At 30.0% G+C, this 13,410-nt stretch overlaps 3 protein-coding genes and 1 non-coding gene across 4 annotated transcripts; 3 read left to right on the top strand and 1 right to left on the bottom strand.

Annotated features, from left to right (window-relative positions):
* The first annotated feature begins 1,836 nt into the window (after window positions 1–1,836).
* On the top strand, window positions 1,837–3,737 carry AT3G44220 (Late embryogenesis abundant (LEA) hydroxyproline-rich glycoprotein family). Its single transcript, NM_114290.3, has 2 exons — window positions 1,837–2,416; window positions 3,226–3,737. Exons 1-2 carry the CDS (start codon window positions 2,114–2,116, stop codon window positions 3,541–3,543), a joined length of 621 nt encoding a protein of 206 aa, NP_190008.1. The 5' UTR covers window positions 1,837–2,113; the 3' UTR covers window positions 3,544–3,737.
* Window positions 3,738–6,031: 2,294 nt separating this feature from the next.
* On the top strand, window positions 6,032–6,646 carry AT3G44230 (uncharacterized protein; the record flags this gene model as incomplete). Its single annotated transcript, NM_114291.1, has 1 exon — window positions 6,032–6,646. One exon carries the CDS (start codon window positions 6,032–6,034, stop codon window positions 6,644–6,646), a length of 615 nt encoding a protein of 204 aa, NP_190009.1.
* Window positions 6,647–7,181: 535 nt separating this feature from the next.
* AT3G44235 (uncharacterized protein) lies at window positions 7,182–7,861 on the top strand (the record flags this gene model as incomplete). Its single annotated transcript, NM_148836.1, has 2 exons — window positions 7,182–7,533; window positions 7,614–7,861. 2 exons carry the CDS (start codon window positions 7,182–7,184, stop codon window positions 7,859–7,861), a joined length of 600 nt encoding a protein of 199 aa, NP_683678.1.
* A 1,360-nt stretch (window positions 7,862–9,221) lies between these two features.
* On the bottom strand, window positions 9,222–10,291 carry AT3G00710. Its single transcript, NR_143849.1, has 3 exons — window positions 10,114–10,291; window positions 9,917–10,018; window positions 9,222–9,515 (listed from the first exon to the last, which is right to left on the bottom strand). It is a non-coding gene; the product is annotated as an uncharacterized misc_RNA (transcript).
* Between the last annotated feature and the right edge of the window lie 3,119 nt (window positions 10,292–13,410).

Below are 13,410 nucleotides of genomic sequence, written 5' to 3' on the forward strand. Positions count from 1 at the left end.
AAAAACTCTAATCCAATTAATCTTAGAATGAATCTTTAATTTAACCACCATGAATTAGTACTTCAAACAAAATTTCTTTTTCAATAAGCATGTAGTTAACCCAAATAGAACTCTCCTAACTAAATTGACGTGATCAATAAATAAATAAATATACATTTGATTTATTTTTCGTCTCACCCACCCCATTACCTCTTTACTAAGTCTTCAACTCTTCATTATATCCCCACCTCCAAAAGGTTAATTAATAGCCAAGCTACCACTTAATTTGATACACTATCAAAGTTTTAATGACAGATAAATGTAAAAATTACATTGCACACTCTTTTCTGATAAATTAATCAAATCATATATATGAAAATTGACCAACTCTCTTCATATGAGTGAATACATCATCACACCAGTGAATGTCACATGTTATTCTAAATTAATATAATTAAAAAATAATAAAACTTAATGATAAAAATTTAAAAAATTCACATTGTTTTAAATCATTCATTAATCTCACTCTTAACAAAATATCTTCATTTAAAAGAAAAAATATAAAAAATCATGTTAATGTATCAAACACTACTTTCATTTTACTTTTCTTATTTTGCTATTTTTATAATAGTCATTACTTGATAATGACTAGAAATTTTCGTGTATTACAACTTAACTGTTTGCTACTTAACTTTTCTTAGTTTAGTAATTTTAACTTAGATTTTTCTTTTTATTACATTTTTTTGTTTACATGATATGATCTTTTTGTGTATTTATGATAAATTGGTAACATTAATAATGACATGCATATTTTTTAAGTAGTGATCTTTTGAGACATTAGATATACCAAAAAGTTCAATATACGACACTTTCTCTAATATGGATATATGCAAATGCAAAGAGAGAAACCTAAAAGTGTTAACTCAAAAGACTATTTAATTTATGCTTTCTTTTTTTTCTTTCATGTGAAAACTTTTAAAGCAAATGAGTAGTTTATATATTTGTTATTCAGATTATGTCAATCCAAAATTTAGCCATGAGTCTATCATGATGTGATTGGAATACTAGATTATGAGAGAATACATGGAACAAGAAATTGTTTGCTTAGAATCAAGTTAGACAACTTTCAAACCAAATAAGTAGCATAATTGCATACCATTGTATCATATTGTTGATGTAAGTATTTCATGATAGTTAAAAAAGTTTAGAAACTTGGGTATATAGATAAAAAAAAACTATACATAAAAAAAATATAATTGATATTTGAATCAAAAGTGAATCTAACTATACAAATATATTACATAAAATGAATATAACTTTATTAACTACGAAAATAACATAAATTAGCAATAAAAATAGTTAAACATAACAACTCATTCGTAGCGTGGGTACTCACCTAGTCATTTACTAAAGTTTATGCGTTGCTTGATTTCGTTATTTGTGGTTTGTGTTTAGTTTTCTTTTGTTGTTGTCAACGTTAGTAGTTTAGCTTTATTAATGGACATATCGCATTTTGTTAGAATTTTCATTTTAATGTGTTTTGGTGTTATCGAATAGTTGTTACTGTAAGAAAAAAATGAATTTAGATTCACTTGCAATATATATACATTTATATATAATGGCGCAACGATGCTAAGGAAAGAAGATTCTTCACCCACCTCCAAAGTCCTTTACAGTGAGTAGAGAAGCTTTTTACAAACTATGTTTATGTAATAAACTCTTTAGAATGGTTAAAACATTGCAAATTTTTTGATAGGAATATAAATATATTCCTTAGTTTTTCACTAAAGATAAAGTTAAAAAGTGAACAAGCTAAAGTTCACGAATATTGGTTTTCATGAATTAATAATACGTTGACAAAAAAAGAAAATATAAACTTACGTTTTCGCATTTGCAAATTGCAATGATAATTGTTTTTTTTAATATACATTAACTTATCATAGCAAAGGCTCCGTTTGTTGTATGATGACTCTATATATGTAACTCCATAGTAACTCACTGTCTCTTGATGTGACAATAAAAAGAAGAGAGTACCTCTCTGTCTTTGTTATATAAGAAAACATCAACTTCTTTGCTCTCTCAACGCAACGCACTAATCTCTTTCCACCACCAAACGCTAAACGCAACAGCCAAGATGACTGAGAAGGAATGTGAACATCACCACGACGAAGATGAGAAGATGAGGAAACGTATAGGAGCATTGGTGCTTGGGTTTCTCGCAGCTGTTCTTTTCGTGGTTTTCTTGGTGTGGGCGATACTTCACCCACACGGACCACGTTTTGTTCTTCAAGACGCAACCATTTACGCGTTCAACGTTTCTCAGCCTAATTATCTCACTTCTAATCTTCAGGTCACTCTTTCTTCACGAAATCCTAATGACAAGATCGGAATCTTCTATGACCGCCTTGACATCTACGCATCTTACCGCAACCAACAGGTATTGTAGAATTAGCGTTTCACGTTTTTAAACTCATTTTGAGGATTTCTTTAATGCAATTCTTACAAGAAAAAAGTGTTTATAAAGAATGGACCGACGAATCTTAGTATTATATGCGACCGATTCTCAAACGAAAACTGTTTAGTTATGTTTCATAATTGGTTTTCTCCAAAAAAAAACCTCTATCTCATCTATTTTTACAACTTTACCCTTTACTTCCAACATATGTAGATTAATCTTATGAAATCTAAAATAATACACAATATAACTTTTATACATATATTATAAACGTTTTTACGATCGTATAAATTAAAATTTTAAAATTTTGAAAGTAGAGTTGAACTCTTCATTGTAAGAGCTTCGATTTAATATATTATAATATCAATATTTTACAAAATTAGTGGTATAAAAAAAAAAGTAAAAAAGATTATAATGTGTATTATTTTAAATTTCATAAGATTAATCTGCATATGTTAGAGATCGAGGGTAAAATTGTAAAACTGGATGAATTCCAGGTTTTTTTTGCACAAAACCTTTCATAATTTGAGACATCACACATATATATAATTCTATTTCAACAAACTGATTATATATGATAAAGATTCATGTTTACAAAATATATATACTAATGGACCGACGACGAATCTTGTTAATAGGCCGTTCTCAACGTAGTCTTAAACAATATGATTTTGCATGTGAGGTTTGAATTAGTTATATTTTAATAATCTTTGGGATGTGAATTATTAATTAACTAAAATTTGTTCCTCTTTTTTTTTTCTTGTTAATCGTTTTTTTTTTTTTGTTATAAGGTGACGTTGGCGACGTTATTGCCGGCGACTTACCAAGGCCACCTTGATGTGACAATATGGTCGCCGTTTCTGTATGGAACAACTGTACCGGTGGCACCATATTTTTCTCCGGCGTTAAGCCAAGATCTAACGGCGGGGATGGTGCTTCTGAATATCAAGATCGATGGTTGGGTTAGATGGAAAGTGGGAACGTGGGTCTCCGGTAGGTACCGCCTCCACGTCAATTGTCCAGCTTACATTACCTTAGCCGGACATTTTTCTGGTGATGGTCCAGCCGTGAAGTACCAGCTTGTCCAACGATGTGCCGTTGATGTTTAAACAAAGGGATCATCATTATTCTTTAGAGAGACTAGAGTACTTTTGTTGTGCTTTTAGTGTTAGTTAAGTAAATTCTTCGAAATGTTATTATTCATAATAATAATATATTGTTTGTCTTTTTTTTCTTATGAGATTTAAGTTTAACATAATAATTACTAGGTCCCTCTTTTCCATTCTTTAAAATAAATACCAAGATATATAAAAAATAAATAAAAACATAATTTAATCAAGATTTGTTGTTCAAGTGTTAAGAAACCAATTGCGTTTTGAAAACTATTTTTTTGTTTACTGGCTAATGATCGTAATTACTGGGAGTCACCAATAAATTGATTAATCATTTTTTGCATTATTTGTGAATATTTCTTGAATTTTGGAAACAAAACTTGATTTTTGAATAGGTGACATTTGCATAAATTTTGGATCATGTTTCTTGGGGACATGACAAGATCATATATATTTGCTTGGTACTAAGTAAGCAGTTTTGGGTCAACTAAATTTCTAACTTAAACGACTTTTGTCTTCTCTTTTTCAGATGAATGCGAACTTCCCAAGTAAATCTGTTTTCTAGATCCTCATTTACAAAATTGATTAAATCTTTTTATTTATTTTATTTAGTTTATAAACTTCAACATATTGGAAAAACAAACGAGTGAAGAGAGACTTGTAAAAGTTATTACTGTATTGAAACTTGAAATTCGTGGAACATTTCTTTTTATCACTTTGGTATACTATTAGTTAGTTTAATTGGTTTATAATAAAGTAAGTAAATGGATTCGTGAGATTTATACTTTTTTTGTCAAAGTGATATGTATGCTTATTGATGACTTAATACACGTGAGAGGTGAAAATCGTGGTCATGTATGTGACATTTGCACATTTTCAGGTGCAATGCGCATGCCATTTATGTATTTTTTTATACTTTAGAAAGTTTCTTGATGAGATCTAAATTTCATTTTAAATAAATTGAATAAAATATACATCGGCAAAAGCTAATTTCGTTCTGGATAACAAAAACAAAAGTGCTTTCTTTATCATTGAACTTTAACAAAGTTTTTTTTTTTTTTTTTTTGGTTCGAAAAAGACTTTAACAAAGCTTAATTTTGCAGATGCTTAAAGGAAAAATGAAAATGATTCATATTCGCCCCAACAAACTCTCTACTTGCCACGTGTTATTGTAACTTTAGTGACGTTGTATTTGATTTTGTCTTAGCTAGCAACAGAGAATTACAACCAAAAAGGAAAGTTTATCTAACTAAAAACAATTCATCTATTTCATGTAAAGGTTGATAATTACATTGGCTCTATATAATATTGTCAATTGAAATTCAAATTTGGTTAAATACAGGGAATCCTTAGAAAAACCATATATAACAAAATAATTTTTGTAAAGCAAGGGGCCAAGGGGCTTCCAGCCAAAATTATTTTGAGAAATTATACAATTTATATTACAAAAATTATTTTTCAAACTTCTGTTAATACTTTTACACTAAGAGATTTGGGGTTCGAGTTCCAGCTATTGCGATTTATTAGCAGATTTGCAAATTAATGGAAGCAAATATGCAAGAGATCTACAACGAAGAACAATTATAGTTGTTCGCCAAGATTCTACGCAGAGAAGATATTGAAGGTGTCTATTAAGCGCATGGAGAAGGAGAAGAAGATGTCGTCTGTCGTGGATCTAATAAGGGTCGAAAGGAATTGTCCGTAAGGGAATCGTCTATATAACAGTTCTCATAATTTATAATAAATAATAAATTTAGACGGAAAATTTTCTTTGGCTACGATGCCACGTTTCTGGAAGGCATTGCCGTTAATTTTGTCTGAATTAGTTGATAAAGCAATTAACATTATGTTTATCATTGGCCAACTACAGAATGTTTAATTTTTATTTTTTAAGAAAATGACTTTCTTAATAGTTGAAAACTTGTTGAAGACTCCTTGTCCCATTGGTTGACCAATTGGTTGATTCAAAACTTTAATTGCAAAAAACTTTTTTCTTGTGTCTAATAAATCCATTAAACACATCCCCAAAGTTAAATGTCAATGGGGCAGAGTGCAACCTTGTTTACTCTTATTTACATAATTAATAGCTTAAGTAACATGTTGGACAATTTCGCTTGCTCCATAATAATTTCTTTTTCCTTGCATTTTATTTCTCGTACTTTATAATGTTAGACAAACTCTTTGGTCCGATGTGGAAAACCACACAAGACTTAATTTAGTAAATGTGGGGTTTACCAAAACATATAAATAGTTAAACAAAGTAGATTGGGTTATTAGTTTGGGTTAAAGAAAAGCTTGAATTGGTTTTGCATGTTCCTTTGCATTCTAAATATAGTTAGTCATGTTTTTCTTTTGTCACATTTATTCCTTAGGTTAATTTATAATAAAGGAGGTATTTCATGTACTATCATTCCTTCTCCCTTTCCTTTACAATTAGTTGAAAAACACACAAAAGTCGCTCAACAACTTGTGTAACAAGAGCAAAATGGATTACCAAACATTAGAGATTGAAGACCCAAATGATGTTAACATTCCCGATGCTGAGAACTGCTTTGTGGAACCAGGTTGGGCTGCCCTGTTCACCCTCCTAGCCGTGTACGCTATCTTATTTTCCATCGACAATTTGTTTTCTTGTAAGGCCAACTTCTCAATCCAATCTATATCCGTCTCCGCCTCCTCTTCTGAATCGGTGTGGATCGTATATTTCATTGTGAAGAAACCTAGCTTTATGTGTTCTATCTCTTATGAACGCGAATACGTGTCAGCCAATCTTAGTCCCCTAAAAAGTGCCATTGTAAACGTCTCTCACTACCAACGTTCCAATGGCTTCACGGATTTTTCCGTGGTTTTCGCGGCTGAGACTGAGGATATTGGACCAGCCAATGGAAGCAACGTTATTTCAGGTGTCTACAATCTTAATATTACACTTCTCATGAAGCATAAACAAATTGCCGCGAACAACAAACCAGGACATTTCAATGTTCAGTGTAGAAATTTTACCCTAGTGTTCTCATCGGATATGAAGTCGGGAGTGATGCTCGGTGACAAGAAAATTGAATGTCACTCATCTTTTCTAAATTTGAAAGAGCCTTTTCCTTGATTGTTCTTAGATTTTTCATGTTATTATTATTAACTACTACATTTTCAAATAAATACATCCCAAACCATTGTTATCAGAATCATTTGTTAGATTTACACTGACTACTAACTCACAATCCTCAGATTAAATATGTTTAAATATGGATGAACAAGATTCAACTCATGAGGGTACAAGTAAAAGTAAAATATTTTTTGATAGAAATTGTTACATTACATACAAAACTTATTAAGATATCTATTTCTTCAAAGTAGGATACAAAACTCTCAACTTTTTGCGGATCTACAACCGAAAATTCAACAGATTGATTTCTTTTCGCGCCACAAAACCAGCTTCACTTGTCTTAAAACATCAAGTTATTTATAGATAAGTTATTGTTATTGTTAGGAAGAACAAAACTTATAGTGATAACACCTATAAATATTTAGTTAAAGAAAAAATATCATGTTTTCTATTGTTGTCTCCTGAACTGTTCTCTTAGAATAAGCTGATTATAATACTTTAGCATAATATGTACTAAGCCTTCCATAATTCCAAAATGTCGTGGTCTCAAATTGAACCTCGTGATCCTAATTTAACGACTTGGTCTCAAATAACATCATCTCGTGATCCAAATTCAACGACGACTGAAGATGAAGACGGAGATGGCGAGATAGACCATCCTATTCGAAATTATTGTAGAATGTACGTAATACTGCTCTATACTTTTGGTTTTTGGTTGTATCTGTTGATAGGGCTAATCAACATTAGCAGATGTTACTTAGACCTATTCGTCGACTCTGTCTCCGTCTCCAACAATACGAACTGGAACGTCTCATTGGTTGCTGATAGTCCTTTCACATTTTGTCAGTTATCTCTCTTCACAGTTAACGGCCAACTCTTACAAGGAGGTAGGGTTATGGCTGACAGGCTGAGTCAACCACACCCTACTCTTGTGAGCAATTAGTTAATCACACACCAATTTCAACAGTCGGCTTCACCACGCGGAAGCTAGACAGCATAAAAGATGGCCATGTGGTTTGGGACACCGGGGTCAAGATCATTGCCCGCGTCCAAGCGGGCACTAGTCTTAAAAAAAAGGGATTGTTGAGGGTGACAGGCAGTGATTTGCCGGTTAGGTTTCTGTTGGATCCAGAAGGGAACATGAAAGGATCGTTGGTCGGAAACATGAAACGTTGTGAATACTTGTTTAACAGCAGCTTGGATAATTCCCTTTAGCCTTGGGCTAGCTTTTGGTTAGAATGTTATGAACGGTGACAGTGGTTATGATTGAGAGGAACATATGTGGTGGTCCCAAATATTCGAGTTATCTTTTTATATTGTTTGTTATCTATAGGCTTATTTATTGTTGTTTTTTTAACTTCATCGTTTATTAGTTTGCAATCCCTCAAATATGAGTTTTCTTAGACCTCGAATTGACTTACATTGCATAGTAAATATAAGAGCTTGAAAATCCCCTTCTAAGAGTGACAAAACTTTTACTCATTTAGTTTTGACCCATTCCTTTAACCACACCATTTTTTTTTTTTTAAAACTCTATCGGCTGATCCGGTCAGTCCCGGTAGAAATGCACTGAAATACTTTAGAGTGGACTTCTTTCAGAAGGATCACCACACTGTCTGTTCCGAGTTTGAATGCTTTCAGACTAATGCTAGGGGATAGTCAAACCACCTACATTTCTGACTACCAGATAAACCAATTAGGTCAAGACCCAACTGACAGACTTTCCAAACAAATGTAATTTTTTGTTTCCAGAGAGGATCGAACTCAAGTCTGAGAGTTTCACCTTTCCCCAAAGTTTCCCCTACCACTGGACCACAGATGCTTGGGCTTAAACACACCATTCTCATCGCGTATGATCTAACCAGACTTAATACATCCTTCTTGTGATCTCACACAATGTTTGTTCTCATCTTTTTAGTCCAATGTTGTATAACGTGCTAGGCGCTTGTTGGTAGCACACCTAGATGAACAAAACTATTTTATTAATGGAAATTCTACTTCTATATAGATTCTTTATAAGTTTTCATTTATTTTGTAGAATACAAATTATTTTGGTTTCATTTAAAAAAAATTATAAACGGTTTTTTTCCAGTTACTTTGTGTGATTAGAGAATTATATTTTTTGTAAGAAATGTATCCCTACTTAATGGTTTATTGTCTAATATAGCATTGGTATTGTGATTTGTGTTATTCTTTATTAGAAAAGGAAAGAGTCGTTGGTTTATTTGCTATAAGAAGATGATGTGCTTAGTTTTAAATTGAAACAAAGAACAGAAAATAATGTTTCATACACGTTGTGTTAAGTTTGTATTGATGATGAGTTTCGGAGAGACATTTTTGGGAAGAGGTTGATGTCGTTGTAAGGATCATAGAGTAAAGACTTTCTCCAAGGACACATCCATGATAAAAGAGGAATAAAAGATTTTGCTTTATATAACTTGTGTAGAGGTGTTACTTCTATAGTGTACATGTCTTTCTAAAGTTATCCAATAAACTCTTTTTGTAGTTTAGCTATATTACTATGTTGGTTTTGAACCAATTCAACAGTAAATATAAAAGATGTCATCTCACGGGTTAAAGTTTGTGGGTTGTTTCTCCATTCTCAAACTCATTTACAAATATTTGAAAAGTTATTCTCGTCAACAAAAAGGATTGCATTTTTATGTCTGTTATCTTGATCTTAAGGCATAGGGCTTGGGTTAAAATATTGGGCCCATATACTTAACATTTTTGAAATACATTTTAAGGAATCCAATCGGGTCGGATTTTTTTAAATTTTTTGACCCGGATATCTGTCAATCGGATCCTTCCATATTTAAATTTTTGACTCGAATTTGTTTGAATCCGATCTCTCCTTAATAATAGGTACCTACATTAAATTCAAACGTCATTTACTCCCTGATTGTTACAATATATATAGCGTATATGTAGTTATAACAAATAGATATTCACAAAGTCAAATGTTTCCTATTATAATGCTATTGATTTGATTGCATTTAGCATTTGTTTTCAAAAATCTAAATCGATATTCATTTCATCTATTAGATAAAGAAATTGTTTCGTAACTAAATTATTTTATTCTTATTTGTTTAAGCATCAATCTAGCAGATTCTCTGTTTTCCCTAATTTGAAAATATCCAAAGATACCAAATTCTTACTCATCAAGATTTTAAATATTCTCTGAACCCTAAACCACACTCTATAAATAGTTGCTCATTTTCCACTTTTCTCAGTACCATTCGATATATAGCAAAAGATAAGAAACCTTACCAGTAACAATGGCAGCTTATAGGCTTATTCGAGGGACATCAGACCTTACAAAACATGTTGCCATGTGCAACACCACTGGTGAAACGCTTAACTTAGTCTTCGCTGATGAACATGTAAAAACAGTTTATTAACACTATGTTATTGTTAATATAGATCATGTTTGTGTCATAGAAAAATGCAAGATCAGAGACTCTTACGAGCTTTTGATGTGTTTTCCCATTGTGTGGCCGATTCTCTTTTAGAGTAACATTGATTCAGGGTTCTCGATGTGTCCCTTAAATGCCTTCAACCATTCAGCTCCAATGGCACCTGCACTAAGAAGAAGAAGATTAAATTTATACAATGATGATGAAAGAACCAATGACATGATTGAACTGAATTACCGTCTACTACGCGATGGTCACAGCTCAATATAACAAGCATGTACGAAGCAAAGTTGAATTGATTTGGACCGTTACCAGGGACAACTCTCTTTTCAGTTTTTTTTTTTTAAGAATGACACAACACGAATTGGTTATTGGATGTTTTGGTAAGGACGTAAAAACTATATGAATTATGTACTCAAGATGATAATGAACTCTTATATTTGTATGAGATACATTCCTATAAAGCGAAGCTTTTTAGTTAGGAAAACCTTATTGTCTCTAATCATTGCATCGTTTGAGGATGTAAAGAATCTATAAGTTTATTCTTATCTGTATCACCAAACTTGATCCATTGGTTTCACAATCCGAAGGATAACTCCGTATTAAGAGATGCCTAAATCAATCTAGCTCTAGATACAATTAATTTTGATTTCAAATCGAAGAAATCACATCTATATCTACAAAAGATAAGAGACGAAAGGGAGGACCTTACCTAGAGATATACTTTTAATCCCTTTCAATTACATAAACTTAAGCTTCGACTTTAGGAGTAAATAAATATGGAAGAGGTCGATTAGGAGTAAATAAATAAAATATGTGGATGTTAACTTTGTTAAAGTTTCCATCCAATTCCAATATAAGTCATCAACTAGATAAACAAATTATACTTTTTAGTGTTTTCAAATATAACAGATAATCCAAAAAAATATTGACATTTCTATCTGTGGTCTTTTACCAATTTCTCGTTTCCCAAAATTCAAAATTGTCATAAATCAATTGAACTAGAAAATATCTAGGTGGCAAAAAAGCTTAATATTTGCAGTTGATGTATACCAAAATTACTCTATGATATAAAAATATGTTAAAAAAGTTAGTCCTATTTTAGGTTACTGATGGTGTAAATCCTACTATATTATTTGGGAAGTACATTTTAAATATAACCTTAATTTTTGTAAGTAATTACATAGGTATGCCATTAGGAATAAAATTTTAAAGAGTAAATTAATTTATCTCTTTAAGGATTAAAAAGTCAAATACTAATTTAATTAATTAAATTTAATTTAAAAACGAAATACATTATTAATTTTCAAAAATAATAACCAATCAAAATCAACATATAAGATTTGATATCTAAATTTTAATTAATTTGATTTAATTAGAAAAATAAAATACATTATTAATTTCCAAAAAAGTAACCAATTAAAATCAACAAATTAGATTTGATATCTAAATTATCATATTAATGTTTTATTAATTATTATAATTCACTTCTCATCTTTATATGATTCTATTTTTGCAAAAAAATAATATCATCATTATAAAAAAATAATTAGAGTTTTTTCGCATATGCAATAATTAGAATTTTTAAAAACGAATATAAACTGTTAAATACATGAAAAAATATTATACCGGGTGAAAAATAGATTTAAGAAAACTTTCTACTGAGTAACGGGTCATAATTTGAAATATTTATATTTAATTTCATACATATTATATTGAAAATTTATAATCTTATATACTATAATAATTTTTATGTGTATGATGTGATTCAATTTTTAATACAAGCTAGAAAATCCTAGAATTGACGGGTTTAGATCGATATTAATATAAGATGGTATACTACAGGTGAAACTCTTAAATTAACAATCAAACTACAAGTGTATAATCTTAAACACTAAACAATATAGATAATATCAACAAAACATATACAACTCACAGTTTACTATACATTTAAAATTAAATAAAATAATATCATATATTTTTAAATCATCTTTACAATAAAAGTTTTTAGTTTAACTAAAATATAAGCCTACCTGCGGTATACTACAGGTTAATATCTAGATTATAGGGCTTATTGGATCTAAAGACGGGTCATCAAAGATTTCCTAAACTGAAGCAAAATATACTGAATACTCAAATATCTATCTGTTACCAAATTATAAACAAATAAGTTCGTAAAACAATTTAATATTTTATATACAAAATCAATTAAATCTTAATCACATAAAAATTAGCACAAAAAAAAGTATTCAACAATTAAAAAATTATCAAATCTCTGTGTTATATAAGTTTTGATACTATATTCGAATAAAGTGTAATATTCCTTTTCGATTTGTATTCTTTAACTAATTTAAGCTGACTAATATATTTGTTAATCTTATACCTATCAAAACCGACTATCGTTTTTTATCTCTATAGTATTTTTGCAACATTTGTTTGGTGGATTTGGGTAAAAGTGCATTCGGGTCATATGGTACATTCCCCTATTAAATAAATATGGTGTACTCCTATGTTATCAGCTAAAATATTTAAATTATAATTCAGAGTCATATCATTAGTAAAATTAATATTAATAAAATAAATGGCTTTTTGGCAAGACGGATTTGGAGTGACGGGTTTTTGAATCAACATTAATAAAAAAGTAAAATATAATTAATCCACTGTTTCAATACGGGTTAAATCTTTAATTTATTATTTTTTAAGATCACTAATATTAAACATATCAAATCATCCTAATTTAGAAAAGATTATATAAAACCAAAAATGTTATGTGGTATGTATAATATTACTATATATATAATTAAATTATAAAATATAAATGTATTAGAGAATATACAATTTACAAAACTTTTATATATAAAAAAGAATTCTTAAATTTTAAAAATTACTACTTTAAAAAAAAAATCACAGGACGGGTAAATAAATTATAGAACAGGTTTTATTTTGGAATTGGGTTATATGGTGGATGTATTTGAATCAATATTTATAAAATTTTAAATTATTATTATGCTGTTGTTTTAATAGGGGTTACAACTTCAGTTTTTTAACAATTATCTCATGGATTCGTGGTATAGCGTTATTTAATAACAATTATAAACTGTAAAATATAAATATATTTTAAAATTAAAAATTGCAAATTTTAATATATATTACTTTTAAAATCGTCCCGCGGTATACCGTGCGGTATACCGCGGGTTAAAATCTAGTTTATAGATAAAGCCAATACATTTCCTTGCTAAATTCAACATACTAACAACTAGATTAGTAGAGCTACAATTGCAAATATACCATTCCTTTTACAATATAATTATTTTAAAATAGGTTTTACTAGAACGATTCATCTTAATT

Source organism: Arabidopsis thaliana, chromosome 3 (genome assembly GCF_000001735.4).
Source record: "Arabidopsis thaliana chromosome 3, partial sequence".
Classification (NCBI taxonomy): domain Eukaryota; kingdom Viridiplantae; phylum Streptophyta; class Magnoliopsida; order Brassicales; family Brassicaceae; genus Arabidopsis; species Arabidopsis thaliana.